Below are 23028 nucleotides of genomic sequence, written 5' to 3'. Positions count from 1 at the left end.
AGTTGTTTGGAAATACTGGATGTGTTTCTTGTAAAAGATGTGTATTAATAGTGCCTCGAGCATTAGTTTGCTACATAATATCTGTATGTGCTATTAGTTTTCTGCTCACCCTTTGTTAACTGATGTACAACACACTGTTAAGACCTCGTTTTCTTATTTTTTGTTTTAATTCTGATGCTGGAAGATTAATGACTTTAAAATAACTTATATATCTAGTTTTAATATTGGATTCAGCCACTCAAAACAGGATTTGTCTTATTTTCATGGACCATTGTATGTTGCATCTGTGAGCAAGGAAGTAAACCTAGAATCTGAAATTAAGTAGAAGCAGAAAGCATGTGAATGCATTAGTATGTTTTGTGCAAAGGCATTTCTTGTTTATTATTATCTATAGTAATTAAATGAACCATGTGATAGCTTTGGGAACAGTAAATGTTAAAATTACTCATTGGTTGGGTTTGTTGCATGTCTGCACATATTTGTGTAGCAACTGGTTTTTTACATCAGCTTAGTGAAACTTTCTTAAACTGGAATTTTTTCTTTTTCCAGAGATATTTCTTATCTCTGTTGTCTTGATCAGGACATCTCTTCCTATATGCATAGATGGAAATTTTTATCCTTTGAGTAATGCCTGATCTACATGATCAGAAATAATATAACCTTTTCTTCCTTGGCTCTACTAAACTTTTATTTTAGGGTTTGCCTACACAAGTATTGAAATCAACTGATAGAAATGTGAATCAAGTTTGCAGAATTTCCCACATGAGAGTATTGTGGCAGGTATTTTTCAGGCTGGGAGTTTGGAGGCTGAGAAATGAACCTCGTATGCCCTATGTGTAGGAGTACTTAAAAAAAAGGAAGCAATTATGTTTTTCATTACTGTACCTCAGAGTACCTCTGTGTGAATATGCCACTAGAATTGGGAGTAGAGAAAAATAATCTTTCAGCTTCATGGATACTTAGGACATTGTTTAAATATACTAAAACAAGAAGGTTCTTCATTATTGTATTTTAACTGATCACCAGCTATAAAGTAGGAAGTTTTCCTCGCCTGACATAAGTGATCCTATTTGTGGAGGGGTTTTTGTCATGTATTTGAGTAGGAATAGAAGGTTTAGTAGTCTGTTAATATAATGGTCTCTTTGGGATATCAAGAGGTAAAATAGAAATAGAAAAAAAATTAGGGCATTTAAAGAATTATGAAGGGCTCTGAGTTCTGTAGAATAACAAAACAAACCAACTCCACACAAATTTTGGAAGTTTTTCTATGCTTCTGTGAAATACATCCTTTCCTGTTGACATAAAGAAGGAGATAAACACTGGAAGAAATCTCCCAGTATCTTGTAGTCAGATTTGTCCTTTTTTGAATTTTATATTGATTTAAGTAAACTGAAAATTTCATGTAAGGTTACCCAAGAACGTTTAGAAACTTTGTATTCATTAACAAAACAAGAGATGACTGTATAGAGGAAATACTGTGCTGCAGAACTCTGTACCTGAGTAGTGCTGTGAGAAACTCCTGACCAGCAGATTTTGCTGCCTTGTGCAGTCCCATTTCATGTGTGCTTGCACTTGTGCTTTAAGGCAAGTAAGAGACATTCAGAGACAGACTTCTATTGTGAGCAGTGTTTCATAGATTCAAAAGTAGACCAAAGGTGGTTCCTAATGGTGATTGCAAATTCTTGAATAAATAGTCTGCCCTCAGTGAGACCTAATGTTCAGTCTAAGGCTTTTGCCAGTGTATTGATTCCAGTGGTATATCCTTTAGTGGCTGACAGTAGATTTTTAAAGAAGTAGAATCTTAAGTGAGAGACAGACAGTGCTTATCTATCTGCAAGGGCAGGTGTTGTAGTTGACTGTAGAGTACGGAGCACAGTATTGGTTTGATTTACCTTTAGAGGGAGCATCTCCTCTTTTCTCTGAAATCATAGTGGGTTTTAAAAGTTTTTTTCTCACATTTCTCTCCCAAAGATTAGGTTTGAATTATTTTCTGTGGACAGATCTGCTTCCTTCTTGATGCTAAGAGAAGCGAATCTGGCTCTTTAACTTGTCCCCAAAGGACTCTCAGTGCACTTAGAATAAGAGTAAAGTTTGTTTGCCAATTCCACTGAGTGAAGCCAAGTATTTGGTATTGTTAGTTACAGTACTTAATTCTTGGGGAATGCTGGAGAAGAGGCACAGTGTCCTAGCAGTCTGAAATATTCACTAGTTGATTCTGTGGTAGCAAAATAAAGATAATGAAATATTAACAGCAGATTATAGTGATGGTGGGTGAAAAGTCACTAAACCATTTAACTTGAATGCTGAGCTACAGTTATTTTTCAGTTTGGTAAATTTAAGCAATATTCTACATCCTAAGCTGATCTAATTTCAACCTCTTTGAAGCAGAGTCCTCGAGAAGCTGTTATTTGGCTTGCTGTACACCATAAACAAAAAGAAGCTGTAGAAATCTTCTCTAGAGAGATTGCACCAGCTGGAACTGGCATGGGTAAGTACTCATGTCATCTTCTAAGAATTTTAAAGTTAACTTCTTTTTTTAATTCTCTGAGCATGACTAGCACCCAAAGACTTAGTTGTGTTCAGCTTCATTGTGTTGTGCATAGTGAAATAATTCTTTAAAGAGTATTTATGTTTGGTGTAGAAATGGGACCCACAGACATTAGCAAAATGATAAAATGAAAGTCCTGGGAGTTTGCCTTCTCTGAAACTCTATCCTTCCATTGCTGCTACTGTTCCTTCCTGGGTTTTTTTGTTTTTTCCTCATTTGTCTTTGTTTCGCTACATGTGGTTGCACTGAGTTTTACTGTCTTCTACCATGTTACTAAAAGTTAGTGATGCTGTTAGACTTCACTGGCAATAAACATTGAGTGTTACTCAGCTGGCAAAAATTTACCACAGTGTCCAGCTATAATGTTGCAGTTTATGAAGAGCTGTGCAGTTGGAGGGTTTTGAAGGTTCTCTTCAGTACTTTATTATCTGTTGTTACTGCAACGAATTTTTATTGACGCTACTGTACTTCTAACCTGTGTAATGTGTAGCTGCGTGTGTAAGTGGCTGCAACTTACAGCCATAATTCAAAAAATTTAATTTTGCAGTGACAATACTAATGACCTGCCTCTAATTCTTAGTTCACAGTGCGTAGTAACTACCCAACTTAACTACCCGTAACTACCCTTAACTACCTCAGGTCTAACCTCAGATTATTCTGTCTTCAACGCTTGATTTTGTATGAATTGGTGATGTATTGCAACAATTAAAAGGTTTATTTTTTAATTGACATGAGTTAAAATACTGGGATTTAATGAAGTCCATCTTAGTCTTGGGGGTATATTTTAAAGTATTTGCATAAGTCACCTAATGTGAAATGATCTGTGCTTCTACTGATTACCTAATGTTTGTTCCAAAAAAAATCACATTTGTTCTTTGTAAATGTTGTTCGATTCTCTAAATTTTCTAGGGAGACTTACTGTTGGATTATTTTGAGCGAAATTTTATTCTTCTGTTCTCTTCACGAGTCCCTTAAGTGTCACCACCACAGTTCTAAGTAGCTCATTCATACGTTGTGATTTTGCAATTGCAATTCTGAAGGCTGATTAGTGAGTCAGCATGCAGCACAGATATAAGTTGCCTCTAAAGACTTGGGTTTTAGCTGATGAATGAAAGATGGTGTTTTGACCATTGGACCAAACAGTCATTTCTATAACTAGTTAGGGATTTGTAACTGAAGTAGGTTTTTCTTTAGTCAAGCAGACTATGAAAGTAAAAATCTGTTCTTACTATTTATTCTATATGTACATAGTCTCCTAGAAAATGTTTTTTTTTGAATGAAGTAAAGCTGGGTGGATTTTAAAATAATTGCTTATTTGTAAGATCCAAAGCTAATGGACCTGTGCTTGTCTCTCTGTTGCTTCTTTTATAAAGCAACTACTACATGTGTAAACCACCTTTGAAGTCTGAAAGTGTTAGGTTTATTAAGGTTTCAGTTTTTTCCTTTTACCACTGATCTTTGCAGAATGAAAAAAGTAAAAAAATCTCCACTACATGGATTGGGTGGAGTATATACGGTATTGAAATTGAGTTTACCACAGTGTGTGAACATCTGTGCCTTAAGGTGGCTGGCAGACTTTCAGTTCATATTATCAGGGCTTTTGTGATGAAACAAATGCATTCCTGTGTAGAACAGGGTTAGGCAGTCTCTGTGGATGGTGGTAGGGGTGCTAGTTTTGTTTCCTAAGGCAACAGCTTAAGCATTTTGGAACCCTGTAGCAGTTATTCTCAAAAAAAATTGAAATCTGTTTCAGTTATAGAAGCACTGCTAATGAGCAGCAATGGGAAAGAGGATATTTCTGGCATCATCTGGGGCATCTGGTGATAAATAGCACTTCTGCTTGCCAGGTACAGGACTGCAACAAGGTTTTTGGCCTCCATGATATAAATAACTGGTGTCAGAGTATCAGAGCCGTTTAATGACATGCTTCTGAGTGCCGGAACAACCACATAGTAATTCTTCTTAATTTGTTGAAGATATATTGTGACTGTCTCATACAGTCACTTCTTTCAGTTGCTGTTATGTGATAAATTTCTGTATTACCTGCACTGAATAAACTCCTCTGTATGCAGAGAAGGGGCAAATTTGGGATATAAATGCTTAGTAGGCTATTTGTTGATGTGGAATATGCTTAAAGCAGTGATTATGAAGAGTCTTTTCTTTCTTCAGTGAGATTTAGAATTGTGAAACACTGCCAAACAGTAATTAGTGGTGTACTAAAAACTGAATCAGCTTAACAATGCTTGGTTTCTGACAGTAGTGTAGATTTCCAGGACTTGCTTGGAAGAGCAGAACAAGGAATTCCTGATGCTTAATTGTCTTAAAACAGGCAGCTCCATAGACAAGACCTAAATAGATGGGTAAATGATCTTGGGAATAGAAGCCAGACCCAAGATTGCTGAGACTGTTGTTGTCCTAGGTGAATTCTCTTACATGGATGGACCATACCTGTCAGCTGTGGTTTTGCGCTTCCCACGTGGATCTGTGTGATGTAACCCTGTGTGGCTTTGTTCTGCCGAAATTGTGCCAGCTGTAGGGATGCACACCAAATGAGATTTTTAAGCATGTGGCTTTTCCTGATGAAGAGCCTTTAAACAATGAAGTCCTGTGTTTCAAAGATTGCCAGCTTGGTCATGCCCCTCCCCGCTCTCCTGCATTAGTTCACTTCCAGGAGATGAGATAGTGATTGAGAATCATGGCAAATAACCCTTACTTCTTATTTTTGCATATTCTTTTAATGAAGAACTGAGGAAAAGCAGGGGCAAATTATAGATCCTTCATAAGGGACAGCAGGGAGAAAGGATTTGTTGTTGACTTGCGGGGTGATGTCACCTGAACTGAAACACTTCCATTACATTATTTTTGGACATTTAAGAGTGACCTTTAAAAAACGAAGTACATTTACTAGATTCGTACGAGACAAAAAGGAAAAAAAAAGGAAAAAAAAAAGATTTGCCCTTCTGCTTGAACTGTGTCTAATGATTGTGAAGTATTGTTTTTAACTGTGTTCTTCTTTCACCTCAATAGCTGATCGGTGTTTGTTACTCTTAAGTGATGTGTGAACAGTTGTACAGATGATAACTTTCATACATAGCACCTTTCATGTAAGAATCTTTAGAAAGCTGTGTAAAGACAGTCAGCTAAGCTTTGTGTTTTCTAGTAACATTGGAAAGTATTCTGTCTGCTTTTACAGATAGTTTCCTGAGATAGTGGAAGGAAGTATAACGACAAAAGAATGTGAATCAGAGTCCTTGGTTCTGCTTCCCCTGTAAGAAATGCTGAAGAGCAACTCTGCCAACTTTTAAGGGGACCAAGCTGTCTAAAATTTAGGAATGAGAAGAGTGATTGAGAAAGTATATTTGATGGCTCAGAATAAGGGTGGGGAACCGCAAGAGCTCCTGCTGCATCTTTTGAGATGAAATCCAGGAGTACTGTCACTCTTGGTGTTTCATCAAATGGGTTTAGCCTACTAGTTACTACTTGTGGAGCCCTGAGCTAGAGCTGGTAGGTAGTTTTATTTTGGTAGTACCATAATATGAAAATTATAAATTCTAGGTAAAATAGGTGTTAATTTCTCCTAAAGTCAGTACTGAAAGACTAGTTTTGGTTATTCTCACTTAGAGTAAATTTAAAACACTTGAGATGACATTTTTTAGCTATTTGCCTGAAACTTTGAGGGAGTTTTCCGTTACATCTTTTCAGACTTTGCAGAGAACAACAGTAAGATAAAAAGACATTCATTTTCTTCCTGTGATTAAAAAGCACAGTAATTTTGTTGAGGAGTGATCTTCATAATGCTTCACTTCAGAAACTTAGAACTTTGGGTGCTAGGTCTTGAGTGTCAGAGATGTGCTTTTTCGTGAATTTAAAGTCTTAATGATAGTATTTATTAACTTCTGACTTATTTTGCAACATACGATTTTTGGATATGATACATTTTATTGTGTATTCATATATGTAAAGGATAATAGAACTTAGACCTCATGAAAGGAAAGTACTGTATAGCTTCTATAGCTTCTAGTCAATTTAAGAGTGCTGATTCCTCCTTCTACTCCCCTTCCTCCTCCATTTATTGTAGATCTTTACTTCTGGTAATCAATAGAAAGACAACCATCTTCAAGGCACTGTGCTGATCTGATATTCTCAATTTCTTATGAAATCTTATCCTCTGTGTAAAAAGAAGGAATGCCATCTATATATTGGAATGGGTTGAAGCCTATGTGTGTACTCTGCAATGGAGTTAGACGTTCAAGAGAGAATTTTGAGAAATTGCATCTCTTAATTAAAAGAGCCTTCCATAATCAAGAGTGAAAGACTGAGATTTTCATAGGCATTTCCTAACATTTTTTCTAATACCTTTTAAATTTGCATTGTTTCTGTTGAAGACCAGTGGGACACATGAGTGTACTTACACAGAAATGGTTTTTTAGTGTTGTTGAAACTGCAGATGAGATTCTTAAGCCCAGAGAAGAATTTGAAGCTGCTGTGTATCGACATGGCATACCTTGGAGAGCAATTTGTTGTTTATTTTCTGTTTGGAATGGAAGACATTTACAGTAAACTTCTGTTGAGTATGATATTTACTTAACCAGTTCAAACACTTAAACATTTTACATTTGGATTATGCTCTTTTGATGAATTTAAAGGGATACAAATTATCTAAAAAAAAAAAGGCCAAACACACCTTATCCCATCTTGTAATCTTTTTTTACAATTAATAGTTGAGTTTGTTAAACTTTCCGTTGATAAGATTATGCTTTCTATTTAGTCCTCAGTAGTCTGAAAGTTGATAATAGCCAGGATTTTTTTTAAAGATTCCAGTAAGTTTGTTTGCTTTTAAGCAAGTATGGTCTCCTGAAAAAAAAACCAAACCAACAAACCAAAAACCACAAAACAAACTTTTAATGTGAACTGTTTAGTCCTAATAGTGGGGTCTTCACAGTTTTTTTCCTGTTACATAAAGTGAGCTTTCCTAAACTTGGCAGTGAAGAATCTTAGACACATATTCAGATTTTTGAATCTGTAGTAGCCTGTGGAAGTTCAGTGCAATTCTGCATTGTCCTGTCCATAGAAATGTACCCTCACTTCATGAAAGCTAGCAAACACAGACCAGGCTTGTATTACTTGGTGAAAGTGTCTTTATTATATACAGTACAGTCATCCAAATCGTTAGAATTTAAATAATTGGTGTTGGTTTAGTGTATTTATTTTGTCTTCTTTAATTCAGACATTTAATTCAGACATTTAATTCTGAATGAAAGGCAGTGCAAAAGAGGCTCAAGAAGATCCTTACTGTGGGAAACTGGCATTTATAGTTTAACAGGGGTTCAGTAGCTAAGAAATGTTTTGCTAATAGCTGAAATCATGCGCTGACCCTTATTTCACATTAAAATGACCGGAGTTTGACACTAAGATGACAGCTGGTTAATACAACTTGAGATTTTAAAGTGCTTGAGTATATGTAAATATTATGACTGATCTCCTAAGTGTGTTGGAAGATACTTCAGAAATGTCCTTGTTCTAGCAGTTTACTGCAGTCACCATTTTTTGAGAATAATATTGCAGAAGATAAACTATCTGCTGTTTTCAGAGGACAGATAGAATAATTAAGAACATGTAATTGACTCCTGTAAAAAATGTGTGCATTTTGTACTAGTGCTCAACCATAATGTAAGAACTGTGGAGTATAAAACCTGAGACTTCAGATTTGCCTAGTTTGATCACTTAAAAATAATGTTTGATGAGTAGACTGCTTTGATATCTGTTTTTTTATATATAAATATATGTATAATTCAATAGAATATGCAGTAAGTACATTATTAATCTTTTGGTTGATCTAATTCAATCACTGGAAATACAAGGAACAAACTATTTAGGGTCAAAAGCTGAAAGCTGGTGAGCAAGAGACATCAGTGCATTTTGGAATTCAGTGAAGCTTCAAAGAAAGTGCCACCTATTAAATTTAAAGCACATAAAGCTTTTTAGATTCCCAATAGTTGGAACATTTTCATACTTGTTTATTGCAAAGCATTTTAAAAAATGCTTCAAGCAGTCTAGCATCTCTCATATATTGCATAATGGTTTATTCTCTTGAAAAGTGTACAGAGTTGTACAGAAGTATTATAACAGAAGTAGATTAAAGAATAAATAGTAATAATCCAAAGTTGGGCAAAACATAAGGCACTTCCACCACCTGAAATTGAGTGAGGAATTATCAGAGCTGGAAGGAATGAAGCTTTCTTTGCTGGAAATTTGCATCTCATGGGTTGATTGCATGTTCCAACCGGAGCTGCTTCTGCTGTGGGGCATTTTACAGGGTGTGATAGCTATGGCATAGATTATAATGTATTGGAATTTGGTGGTTCTGCATATTGAAATAGGTGCTTGTTTGGGCCAAATTTATGCATCTTTTTGCCAGAGTTGATTTTCAGTCAATCCATTCCCTGAATTGTCCCAACGGAGAGCAATGTTGTTTTTTCCTAGTGCTCTTCTGTTTGCTTGCTACCTCTGTTCGTGAAGTTTATCAAAAATTTGCTGTCTTTTCCAGCATATCATATATGACTTTAAAAAGTATTTGTATTTGCAAGCTCATCCACACATGAGTTTTATAGGGCATCGAGAGCCAGGTGGAGAGATAAAATATATACGGGAAACCAGAAACGGCTGAGCTTTTGTATCAAGGAGTGTATTTTGAATGAGCTTTACTTTGTATTATTTACATCCATATCTGTCACTACATCTCTGCTAAATCACAGTGGAGAGTCATAGTCATGGGGTGCTAGTGTGCTTTGGTGTTCTTGAGATTCCTCTCCATCAAGTTTGCTATTGGACCCAAAAATTGGGGTTTTGCAGGTATGCTGGAAGAATCACGGACATGAAGGAAAAAAACATGAGAAATTACACTCAGAGGTTGATGATTTATTTTTCCTAAGGTACTTGGACTGCAAATGAGTAAGAGTTAAAGTAGGCTAGAGGAAGGAGTCATAAAATGAAAAGACAGAATAAGACTTTGTGAAGAATCATACAGTTGAACCAAAGAGAAGCACTTGCTTATTTTTTAGATTCAGTGTAGATTCAAACCTTCAAAGACAGAGTCCAAAGGAAGGGTCCTGTACTGGTGTTTAGTCACCTAGAAAGAAGTAGATTTAATTGGCTTAGTGCCTGATGTCTTTCTGACCATGCCATATATTTGGGAGTTAATGAAAGGAGTGGAATTCCAGTGGTGTAATCCCCAGTACTGACTCATTGGTTTCAAATGCCCAGCCACCTGGAGAATTTTTAGTTATCAGGCTAGGTCCTCAGACAACATTAGGGAAAATGTTCTTGGAAATGGGAGGCTTTTGGATCAAACACTTGAGTCACAGTAAGTATCATAATACGCAGTTTGATTACACCAGACAAACACTGTACCTCCAGGTGAACATGGTCAGTATATAAATGCACTGAAAGGAAGGTCTCCAACCTGAAGGTATTCAGCTGATTTTGCAGTACATCGGTTTCATGCCATTCTGAGACATGGAATTTGGCAGACAGTGGTGGTGGGGTTGTTCTTCAACTGGAAGTGAAGAGACTCGTTGAAGAGGTTTACTGGTGGCAGATGAGATGATAATGAATGGAGCTCTGATAGCAAAAGGTGGTCATGTAAAGTTTCTGGGAAAGGAGAACAACAGCTTCAGTTTAGCTGAGAATTGTAGTGACTTGAGGCTGCAGCCTGATTGAAACTCTCTGCAAGTATGACAAATTGTTCATGTCAGTGTAAATAAAGATAAATCTTCCTGAAAGGAGGGAGGGAGAGCATCTGCACAGATGCTTAAGCAACCAATGCAAAACATAAAGTGTCCTGCATGAAGAAATCTTCTTGAAGGTGTTGTCTTGGGGCAACAGTTGATCCAAGGAGATCAGAATTTACTTAGCAGAAATAGGTCTGGCCAGAGTGACAAGCCCACTGTTACCTGGTTGTACATCACCACCTGCTGCTGCCTTTTGGTTTACTGGAGAACTGTAATAGGGATCTGAGCCACGGGTTGAGGTGAGGTGTAGTGCTGTTTACACAAAAACCAAATTGCTGATTGTAAGCTACAATCCGTTTAAAATTGCCTTCATCTTCTCTGCCTGAAGCCTAAGTGGGAATTGCATGTAGATAAAATTAAATTGGGCTTAAAAGTGCTTCCATCTTATTTATGTTCACATGAGCAATGGATTGGATAATCTTAAAATAGAACTTTATAGCGTTCCAACTGGGATATTGGTGTAGCTTTGCTCTGCAATTGCATTTATGTGCAGGGGTAGGTGTACTACCTCCAGAGACAGACCTGCTGTTACAGTAGCTTGTGCTGGAGAACTTCCAAAGAGCAGCAATAGAAGGTAATTGTAACCTCAAGGTGTGAGCAGTGCTTGCTCTTTGGTGGATTGTTTTCTTGTCAATGTTTACAGAACTGCTTTGTTGTAGGAGCCAAGATCCACTGTGTGAGAGCTGACAAGTGAAGAATTTTTTTTTTTTTTTTTAGAACTTTCAGGAAATTGAAACTGATGTTGTAGCAAAATCTGGTATCCTTAATGAGCAATTCAGCTGGCTAGCAGGAAGTGACTTGTGTGACAATCCACAGATAACCAGCTTCATGAACCGATATTTTCAACATGACCTTTCCATATCCAGCCTCTTCCTCCAACAACCTAAATAAACAAACTAGGCACATAGTTCAATTTAATTTAAAATAGCTGCAGTTGGTTTTGTAGTTGAATGGCAGCTCTGCTTGAACGAGTGAGATATATAGTGCTGAAACCTCACTGGATCGTTTAAAATTGTGTAACACTAGTGTAAGGGATTTTTTCAGCAGAACTTAATGGAAAGAGAGGTGTTTATTCATGGTACTTTTTCTACGAAGGCATTTTTTTTCCCTTACTATAAAACGTAGGCTTTTTTTTTTGGGAAGTCACTTCCAGTGAGCATGAATATGGCAGCACTGTAATCTGTGCTGCTACCGGTATGTGTCCACATTACCGAGGCACTGAATCCAAGCTAGAACAGCCAGCCGAGGAGAAGGGATTATCACTGTGAGCTTAGTACCACAACAGCACAGTTAGGTGGCTTTTAGTCTGTTTAAGGCACGAACAGAGGGAATTCACACTTGGAGGAAGCAGGAAGCCCATTTTAGCCAGAAGTAATTTGACCAAATATAACATGTGGGCAGCTTTCCACAGCACTTGTTTTTAGGAGACTGCTTAACATACTTGCTCATTAATTCCTAGACTGATTTAATATATGTATGCACTTCACTGTTTCTTTCCTCCGCCATGCTCTGTGGAGCTCTGATGCTTAATGTATGTGTGCTGTCCATGCTAGAGAGAAGGGTGAGAAGTTATGCTCAGGAAGAGGAGAGCAGAACTGTTCTTTTCAGAGATACTGAGCTGGCCGGAAGGGTTTTATGGTAGTACAGCATGGCAACTTGATATTGAGAATAAATAAGAATCTAATCACTGTGCTGACTTCCTGCAAATCTGGGATCATGCTCGTGCCTTAAGCCCCTGTGTATCAAGGGGAGAGAATGGGATCTGCAGTACCCAGCACCTTAAGAAAATTAAGTTAGCTACTGAAAGTAGCAACAAAAAAAATTAAAGCTAAGTTCTTTATGAAATGTATTGCCTCACTAGCATACAAAATATTTGGAGAATATAAAGATGTAGTTTATGCTTTGCACGCTTTAAAATATTTTTTTGTTACAAGTAACAGTTGCCTTTTTGACTGTTGCATAAAATGTTATTTTATTACTTTAAAACTATAGATACTTTCCTGTATTTATTAAATCTATATTAAAGGAAAAATTCAAGCAATGATAATGTTCTTATTTTCTAATCATTATTCTAAACATTCTTCTAATGTTTTGAAGATGGCTTTAACTATTTTTTTTGTTAATTTAATTTCCATTTCCAGCACCTGGCCTCACTGGAATTGTTGGAGGGCGCCCCAGAGTGTAAGTTAACTCCTGATGATTAACTTCTTTTAATATATGATGATAGTGTTTCTACCACTCACCATCACAAGCTTCCCCAGCTTAAAACAGCAACCACAGAGGCAACTAAATCTTTCTGTTGCACACTGTGCTTAACAACTGCTAACAAGGTAATAGTGGGTGCTATAAGATATGTATGCAAGTAGTAAAATTCTTTATGGAATTACTGAATGTGAGTTATGTAAGTCTCTGATCAGCTCATAACAATGTCTGTTTAATGACCTGTAGGGAGAACTTCAAGTGTGACTTCGTGGCAAGGCAGTTGCTTACCCATGTGTTACACATGCAGATTTCTGGACCAGTTTTCTCTTGTAGCTGTTAGTTTGGAATACAGGCACACCACATTTACATCTGTACCAGCTCACTTCACCTAGAAATGCAAGGTCAAATGTTCCAGAACATCCCAGAAAATATTATCATGAAACCATTACATACATGAGCGAGCTGACCAGAATAATGTTAAGGATATAAAAAAAATCCTGGTTTGACTCAGTGTTTTTCTAGATACAGCTAAGGTCTGCTAGTGATTTATATCCTCAACCTTTTCATGCTTATTCATGAGAGCATTTAAAACTCCCCAGTCATTAAGCAAATACTGCACATGAAGATGGGAGAAGGAACTCTAACTGTATTTCCAGTAGCCCTGTGTAACTAGCCTAGGTATTAATGTGGGGTTGCTGACAGTGGAACAGACTTCAGTGTCATGAAGTGCATCCTTTGTCAAGAAAATATTTTTGGTATTTTGACTATCTTCCCCCAGAAAAATTTTCTTGGATTTTTTTTTAACAAATTCTTACGTTCTTAATAATGGAATTTAAGGAATTTTTACCCTTCTTAGGCTTTCCAAAGTTGTTTGGAAAACTCTTGTTAGTTATGGTTGAACAGCTTTAATTTCCCCTTAGTTCTCATTCATTAATTTCTAGTTAAATGCATTTATGCTTGGTTTTTTTGTGTTTCTAGGTCTCCGGTTTTGAAGCCATTTTTCTTCTATTATCCCAAAGGGAACGTTCAGGTAAGCCTGTGCTCGGTTTTCTTTGAAGTAATTTGAAAAATTCAGCTGACTCTGGCATTTTTCAGTGACTTTGAGTTCTAAAACTGCAAAGTATTCTGGTAACTTTGATTAAAACATATTTCCTTAGAGACTAATGTTATTCACACAGAATGTTTTGCAACAGTTGAACTTGCCAACCTTCCATTTTAATTGCTGCAAATTTTGAAATATCTTACACCAAAACTGAAACTTCTCTTTTCATGAACTGAACTTCCTAGAATTGTAGGTTTGAGTTTTTACTGCGTTTGCAGGGAGTGCTTAAGAAAACTTATACTTTCTTGAAAGTTAATGGGACCTCTTTAAAAAGTAGGCAGTTGGGTGTTCAGAGAGGGGAATATTAATCTTGTGAACCTGGACACATCTTCTGATTGTTTTGGGGAGTGTACATTTTGTGTATACTACTGGGAACAAGTATTAAAACCATTGAATTCCCTGTGACTCACAGATGTTTTACCTTAACAGAGAGTTGGGCCTTTCCTTCCATATACCTTCTCTATAAAAATGGAAGTAGTAATTTCTGCCTATATTACAAAAACTGTAAAATTAGGAAAACCTGTGCAACTATTGTGCTGAGTATCATGGAGGAGCCTGTGAATGATGTCTCTCTGTGGCCCTGTTCAGTTCATAGCAGTAGTTTCTTTTAGTCCAAGAATTTACAGTTCAGATGACTAGGCAGCCCTGGGTGAGAAATTACAGTACAAGATGGCACCTTCATTTAGAGCCCTTCTTCTTTTCTGGTACGTGTACCTGTCTAGGTTGAAGTCTTCAAGATAAACTTAAAGAATTTGGTTTTGCTGAAACCATAAAATGTTTGGATTTATAAATGTTGGTGTCTGCTCTTTTGAATGCCATCAGATACTTAATTGATCTTTTGGAGACTGCAGACAAAATCATGTACATGCCCTTCTTTTTCCAAGGCCTTTAAGTGACTTGTAACTATTACATACCTCTCATGCCAAGGCATCCTCATACTCAGTACGAGTTTTCTCACTCATCCACTGTCAAGAAAGTGGCCAAAGGGCAGAATGTTGGTCTGTGCTAGACCACAGGTGGTGTGACAGGCTTCTACTTAGGGTGGCAAAGGGAAGCTTTGAGAGCACAGGCAGCAAGTGATAAGGTTGGCAAGGAGGAACAAACACAACAACTTAAGTGTTTTAACCAGAAAGGGACTTATCACTTTCTAACCCTCATTCGATGTTTAGCACAAATGAGCTCCGTTCTTTTAAGTAGTGTTCTGCATTAATAGAAAATATTTTAATTTCACAACTCCAGAGACGAGATGCTATTTAGTTATTATAATTACATTATTTGTAAACTGTGCTTAGTGGAAAAGCATTAAAAAGAAGTTCAAGTACTTGTTTTTATCATCACTTAAATTTTGCTATATACAAATGGCTTGTGTTTGTGAAGTTTAATATGAAAGTACTATCTTTATGGAAGCGTAGCCTACCACTGTACTGCTCATCAAATTAAATATAAACTTACTAATTAGCACTGTGTTCCAGGCTTGGTAACATGCTGTTGAGGTTAAATAGTAACCTGATTTAACAAGGAAGGAAAGCAGTCTCATTTATTCTTTTCAGTACTTGAAACCAAAGTTCTCACTCTGTGTAACCGAAGTCCTTGCCCTGTGTAACTAATCTGATGTATGTACTGATACACCATTAGCAAAGTGCAATGTGTCCTATCACTGTTATCCTGCAGTAAAAGTGGGGTGTAAGTGATTCAAGTCCTTGACTCAAAATTCTAGCCATGTATTAACAACCATGGTCTATCAAGAGATTACAGAGTAAGTAAAGTGTGAATTTTTTTAAATTGGAAGTTCAGTTACAAAAAGTCTGGTTGCTCTAGCTCAGTATTTGACCTAAAACCAAAAAAAAAAAACTCCATAAGCAGATTTTCAGTTATGTTACTATTGCTACAGTGGGTTCTTTTGTTCTGTGTTTGTTAACACCTTTCTGGGTGTCAGTTTGGATTCAATGTCTCATTTGTTGTTTCCACGGCTTTTATGCAATTGTCCCGAGTTTATCATAGATCACCAGTGGTTTTACAGTTCAAATACTAGTTACTTTCCATGTGTACTTTAAAGGTAACCTAAACTTTTCTGTGGGGAGAAAAATGGTAGAAAACCTACTAAAGGCAATTCACTATTAGTTATTCTCTAAGGGCAATCTTAAGAAAGAGTGCTGAGTAGAGTTATCTTGCCCTTGCTGATGACTGAGCACTGATAACTGCTGCAGCAAAGCTAGTTTATATTGTTTTGTTGTGGTAGTATAACCTGATCATGTGTCCGAATCTTTAGTACTGGGCGTCTTCCAGCACAGATAAAATGGATGTCAATTGCTTCCTTCCCACTTCCTTATATTTTTTCAGTGGTCCTGCAGGAAAAACTACAGGGTACTCTGCCATGTGTACTTTCTGTATCCTTTCTCTTGAGCAAAAGAATGCTTACTGTTAATAGCTGACATACTGCTCTGTACAGATGAGGAGCAAAAAGTATTCTCTTTGAATTGCTGGAACTCCCAGGACAGGTTTTCCCACTACTCATACAGTTTTTTCCAGAACCAAGACACAAGTCCATAGGGAGGAAGAGAAATTTCCTTTGTATTGTTTGTGTTGGCGAGCTGCTTGATCCAATTTCGGTGCCTCTTCATCTCTCCAGGTCATTCCCGCCAGTTAGTTGGCATACGGCAATGATGCGCTCTGTACAAATTGCTGCCGTGAGGGTCACGATCTTTGGGCTCCATCTGGATCTGTGGGTAGCTGTGCATTGTTCAGGTCATAATAAATCATCTCTAGCGTGGCTAATTCTCTCAAGCACTGGATACCTCTCTTCATTGTAGTCCACTTACCTGGGTGGCATAAAACATTTTCCTTGAAGGGATACCTTTCCTTCAGACTTGAGATGAGTCACCTCCAGAGGCTGAGGACCTGGTCCCTTTCTCAAATCCAGTTGTCAGTGTCCCCTTCCCTAGAAAGTGATTGTAGCTTCTTGGTTTCTTTCCTGTAGGCTCTCTTCAGATACTGGAAGGTTGCTATGAGGTCTCCAAACATCCTTTTCTTCTCCAGGCTAAACAGCCCCAACTTTCTCAGCCTGTCTTTGCAACGGAGATGCTCCAGTTCTCTCTTCAACCTCATGGCTCTCCTCAGGACTTGCTCAAACAATGCCCTGTGCTTTTCATGTGGGGGACACCAGAACTGTGCGCAGTACTCTGGAGGGGGTCTCACAAGAGCAGAGTAGAAGGGGAGAATCACCTCCTTTAATCTGCTGGCCATGTTCCTTTTGATGCAACCCAGGATTCAGTTAGCTTTGAGAGTGCGCACTGCCAACTCGAGTTGAGTTTTTCATCAACCACCACCCCCAAGTCTTTCTCTGTGGGGCGGATCTCTGCGTAGTATTCTTAAATAGTTGTTTAACCTTAAAAAAAAGACCTGGAACACATTCAGAAGACATGAGCCAGCAGTGTGCACAGGTGGCAAAGAGGGCCAATGGCATCCTGACCTGTATCAGCGTGGCCAGCAGGACCAGGGTCGTGATTGTCCCTCTGTACTCAGCGCTGGTGATGCCACACCTGGAGTACTGTGTCCAGTTCTGGGTTTCTCAGTTCAGGGAGGATTCTGAGGTGTGGATCATGTACAGAGGAGAGCAGCAGAGCTGATGAAGGGACTGGAGCACAAGTCTCATGAGGAACGACAGAGGGAGCTGGGAGTGTTTAGCCTGAAGAAGAGGAGACTCAGGGTGACCCTGTTGCTCTCTACAACTGCCTGAAAGGCAGTTGTGGTGAGGAGGGTGTCGTTCTTTTCTCCCAGTCAGCCAGTGACAGGACAAGAGGACATAGTCTTAAACTGTGCCAGAATTATTAGGCATTAGAGTGGGCTGCTCCAGGGAGGTGGTGGAGTCACTGTCCCTCAGTGTGTTTAAGGAAAGACTGACTGTGGCACTTAGTGCCATGGTCTAGCTGACGTGGTGGTGTTGGGCCACGGACTGGATTGGATGGTGTTAGAGTTTTCCATCCTAATTGATTCTGTGGTTCTGTGAAGACATAGCAATAGGAACATTCTAGTTTGAACATCCCAAGGATGTAAAAAATTCTCAATAGCTATTGTGATTAGCCTGAAGAAGGGGAAGATGAAGGGAAGTGTGTCCATGTGTCGTGTGTCCCGTCCCCCCCCCACCCCGTGGATTGGGTCTCCGAGGAGAAAAGGTAAAAGGTATAATTATTAATAGTTTCTGATAGATGACTCCCAAGTACAGAGACGACAGCAGTGCTAAGTGCAAATACCAGATTAGTTTCACAACTAGCAATTATATCATATCATAAGCCAATGTTACAAAGTACAACAACTTGATAGCCTCAGCCCAGTTTCCATGAGTGATAAACGTCAAAACAGGGAACACATACGGCAAGTAAGGTGTTACATAATGGAACTTGAGGAACAAACACATCAACTTTGAGATCAAAGAAATCATTGTGGCCAGTGAATATTAAACTAACACAATGATTGCTTGTAACAAATGTGTTCTGACATGATCTAGTCAGATTTGCTGTTATCTGAACCCACTAAGCCCCACGCTGGATGTGAAAAAGGACTGTCATGGTTTGATCTCAGCTGGCAACTAAGTGCCACACAGCCACTCGCTCACCTCCCTCCCCTGGCCCAGTGTAATGGGGAGAAAAATTAGAAAAAAGGTAGAAGGTTAAAACCATGACTGAAGAACAGTTTAATAATTGAAACAAAGTAGTAGTAGTTGTTGTTGTTATTAAAAGGGAGGTAACAAAGAAGAAAGAGGGCAATAAAACCCAAGAAGGACAAGTGCTGCACAGTACAGTGTCTCACCACCCACTGACCGATGCCCAGCCCGTCCCCCAGCAGCAATCAGCAGCTCCCAGCCAACTCCCATCCCCTCCGTTTCATAAATTGGCATGATGCTCTGTGGTATGGAATATGCCTTTGGCCAGTTCAGGTCAGCTGTCCTGGCCACGCACCTTCTCACGGGTGGAGCATGGGAAAGTGAAAAGTCCTTGATTTACAGAGTAAGCACTACTGAGAAATAACTAAACCATCAATGTTATACTAAATCTAAAAAACAGCACTGACCAGCTACTAGGAAGAAAATGAACTCTATGCCAGCTTAAACGAGGACAATAAATGGCCCAATCAGCTAATAAAATAGCACGCTTGACTATGCATTGTACAGATTTTTGAGGGGGAGTTGGAAGGAGAGCAAAATGAACAGCATAGCATTTTTTATTTCATATTTTTATCTCGCCATAAACCCAAAATTCCAGTATTGATTTATTTTTATTCGCGGCTTTCACAGAATATATTTGAAGATGAATACAGGATCCAAAGAGGAGGTTGTCTTTAATGTGGACATTGACATTAGGAAGGAAAGGGGGTTATATCATGGAACGGCTGGAAATGTTCAAGTTTTGGGATCTAACTGTCAAGAGTTGTGACATGAAATTCCATGTAGTGTTGCAGTATATAGAGGGAGGTGGAAAGAGATATTTGTCTTCCTTTAAATCATACCAAACTGGATAGAGCATTTCTTTGGGTTTTTCATACCTTTTTTCCCCTACACAAAGATATCTTTTAGGTTTTTAATTAATTATTATTGTATTATGACTTTTTAAAAGGGAGCAACAGAACCTTATCTATAAAGCTGTAACTGAAAATATACCGCATCAGTAATTAATTAAAAATGTGCTTTATTTATTCACATTGCAATGGATTTCTGATTTGACAGTTTGAAAATCTGTTTTTCGTGCAGATTGACCTATTTTTAAATGGGCAGCATGTTGAGGTATTTGAGGAGGATCTCACGTTTACATCAGATGAAGTGGTTTCATTTGATCCACCTAAGATCAGCAGTGAATTGAAAGGTATGTTCATCTTTGTGACTGTATGATTTTTTATCTGTCCTGGAAAATCATGTTAGATTTCTCTGTGAAACACATTTTACCTGTGAAATACATTTATGACGTTGTTTTTACAGCCGTTGCAAAACACCTAATCTATTTTTCTTGGAAAGAAGGTGGTTAGCATGATGCGCTATAAAATGTGTTTGAAACTATAACAAGTACATAAGTAAATTGCTGTTCAAAAAAACTAGGCCTTAAGACACACTTGAAGATGTTGCAAAGATAGCTTGAAATTGAAACATGGTTTCAAAGTATATTATAATCTTACTTTTTGTGAATCCTGGAAATAGTTGGGTTTATCCTACATCAGACTAGTTGGGTTCAGAAAAGAGGATGGACATACAGAATGACTTAGAGACTTACAGCGCTTAGATAATTAAAATTTAGAAAATTAGTATTTGTTCCTGTTCCATATGGCAGCCTTCACAAAATTAACAAGAACGGGGTCAACCTCGAACTGGTGACCTTTTAAAGAAATCACACTAGTTAATGATCCAGCATGGTAATTCTTGTGTTGCTGCTAGACTTGTCTAACCAAATTCTCTGAGAAAGAAAAGAAGAACCTCGAGAAGGGCAAACCAGTGAGCTGAATGGAGCAGGTCAGGATGTCTTCAATGAAAAGGAAGTGTTAAAATCAGAGTTGCTCATACAGTTGATTTTTAAGGTGCTGGACACTTGAAATTTTTTGTTCTTTCTAATGGCAGAATGATATGTAGTATTTCTTAATGTATAGAATGCTCCATAATTCCCTTTTGGTCTTCATTACCTTATTTCTGTGTACCAGAGAACTGAGAGAATTAATTTAAAGCTGTGGATAGGTATTTGCAAATCTAAATCAGGTGACTATACGTAAAGTTTACTTGTTAGAAAAGTTTCTAAAAATAATACTGATGTTGAAAGAGTAATTCAGGTATTTAAGCCTGTATACTTGACAAATTAATGGTGTAAAGGCACCTGTGTGATAACAATTATTCTGGACTTCAGATATACCTGAGTAGTATTTTTCGAAACTGATAATAGAATAGGGTAACAACTAATTATGAGTTAGTAGGGAAGGTTCTGTATCACATAGAGAAATTTTGAAATACACGTAGACTATTTGTTTGTTACCATTTGAAAGCCACTGATGGGGGATGTACGATTGCCATGCATGTGTTCATTTTCCCCATCTATTCAAACATCTCTTTAATATGAATATTTATGTGTCACTCAGAAACAAGTTAAGTATGTTTTCAGCTCTTATGTCTGTTGGAAATCTAATGTCACACCAGAATCTCTCTGATCCCTGGGAATTTTCAGGAGGGCAGTGGGATATTTACACCATCAGACTGGGCAAGTTAAGGAATAGGAAGTCACTGTTCTGTTTAATAATAGGCCTAGCAAAAGTCCTAGTTTTTTTGGTTTCTTTTTTCAAGGTGACTACAATGCTAAATATTGGAAAAGCAAAAAGCTGTTGGACTCCCTATTGCCTTTTTATCATTTGAGAAAACTTTCAAGTGCCTGACAGCAGAATTTAAGTACTGAACTCTTCAGGCTTTTATCAGGCAAAACCCCACTTTTGAGAGACAGCAGAGCTTCTCTGGTTGTTTCCCCTGAGAAGGATCTCTAAACTTTTGCCCTTAGTTGTAAATATAAATGTTTTCTGTCTGTGGCTAAATACTTACCTACTTCCGTGGCTTAATGCAGGACAGCATGGATGAGAAAGACAAATGGATTAGACTGTAAAAGGAATAGCTTCTGGTAAAGCATTTTCTGTCAGTATTTAGAAAGAAGGGAAGTATTTTTCTTAGTTTCATGGTTATCTCAAGTGTGCGGGACTGTTAGTTGTCTTTGAATAGATAAGAGAAATATGTGAAAATGGATTTCAAATAAGCTGCTAAATGTGATTCTGGGAGGGGTGTGGAATTTGAATTTACCATTTTCCCTGCTTTGACAGGAATTCTTTGATAGATTTGTTTAAGATGTTTACTAAATGAAAACAATTTCCTGATAAATGGATCACAAAAAATAAATCAGTGAGGGTAATAATAAATGAGAACACCAGAACACACTCTTGAACTGGTTTTGTTTAACAGGAGATTGTCAAAGACTAACTGTAAAATGTCTGATGGAGAAGAGACTTCTGCAGCTTATATGGTTTAGACATTGTCAAACTTCAGCCTCTGAAGAAGCACTTCATTTTTTCTTGAATTGCATATTGAATGACATTATTAAAATTAATGTGATTTGTGTAGTGTATGAAGTGTGGTAGTCTTGTCCAAAATGAGCTTTAGCTGGACTTTTTCAGATTCTCTCTTAATAGAGATGTTTAATCAAAAATAATATTCCCCAGTTAAATAAATACACTGTTAAATGCCTTCTGCCAAGTTTCATGGCACATTTCGGCTTCTAAATGAAAATGGACAAGACTGACTGTGAGCAGGTTCAAAACAAACATCTCTTGCATTGTATGCTTTCACCATTTCAAATTTCATGCTACTGTGATTTACTTACCAGTGAGGGGCCATTGTGCCAGACTAAACTATAATGACTCCTTCAGCTCATCTTTGACAGTGACCTCCTTATATATTATAAAACTTTAGGTCTTAATTAAGGCAGTTAAATGCTGGTAGGTTGGTGTTTGGGTAGATTGTGGGTAGATTTTCTGATCCAGCTGTGCGAGTTAAAGAGGTTGCTGTGGTGAGCCCTTAGTTCTTCGTTATTGTTTTCCTTGTTATTGCCACTCACATGTCAGCAAAGCTATTCTCGTGTTGCCTGATCTGCTTCAACCGAATAAGTACCATGAACTAAGATATACGAGTGCCCCTGGTGGTGCAGTGGTTAAGCCGCGGTGCTGTCAATGCCGAGACCCGGGTTCGATTCCCGGTCAGGACACTCCCCGGGCAGATGGAGCTCGTTAGCCCTGTAAGGCAATCCATCTACGTCCTGAGGACCTCGCTGCCACCGTCCAAGCGTGCTTGGCCCCGGCAGATGAACCTCAGGATTAAAGGGTGGGCTCAGTTCCGCGCACACTGTGTCTCACCTAAAAAATCCAGTGCGCAGGCTGGAAGGTGTAAAGACCTTCCCCGGTTCTTCGTTCGCGAAGACTGGCCATTATTTACTATATAAATTCTGTGTTATGTCATACTAAGGCTTTTTTTATGTGCTCTATCATTCACTCCATACCCAAACGAACTTTTGGGATCTGTCCAGCCCCTACTGCTGTAGACTTGCAGCTTCCCCTTCTGATAGGGTCAGTGAAAACTGCAGCCAGTGGGATTTGGACATAGTTTCTTTCTTCCCAGGTCAGCCTGGCTCATGTCTGATGAGTCAGCAATTCCCTGTGAGCAGGAAGAAGTTAAAGGCAGTGATGATTTGGTTAGGGCTGGGTTTACCTGATCACCTGATGCAGTTCATGGAGTGCATATCTACTCATGCCTTCACATAGAGTGCACTATGCTCTATACACTCACTGCCTTTGGCCAGCATTTAGAGCATAACATCTTTAGTGTT

At 38.1% G+C, this 23028-nt stretch overlaps 1 protein-coding gene across 1 annotated transcript in view; it reads left to right on the top strand.

Annotated features, from left to right (window-relative positions):
- Positions 1-23028, top strand: part of LOC114066322 — a 60112-nt gene that overhangs the window by 26814 nt on the left and 10270 nt on the right. Inside the window, exons 14-17 of the mRNA XM_027900928.1 lie at positions 2389-2488; positions 12480-12519; positions 13519-13570; positions 19386-19497. Coding sequence (XP_027756729.1) covers positions 2389-2488; positions 12480-12519; positions 13519-13570; positions 19386-19497 — 304 coding nt within the window. The remainder of the gene's footprint in view (positions 1-2388; positions 2489-12479; positions 12520-13518; positions 13571-19385; positions 19498-23028) is intronic.

The sequence above is a fragment of the Empidonax traillii genome, unplaced genomic scaffold (genome assembly GCF_003031625.1).
Source record: "Empidonax traillii isolate 1590-97213 ecotype Southwest subspecies unplaced genomic scaffold, ASM303162v1 scaffold756:size664756, whole genome shotgun sequence".
Classification (NCBI taxonomy): Eukaryota; Metazoa; Chordata; class Aves; order Passeriformes; family Tyrannidae; genus Empidonax; species Empidonax traillii.
This window is presented reverse-complemented; position numbering and strand designations above follow the sequence as displayed.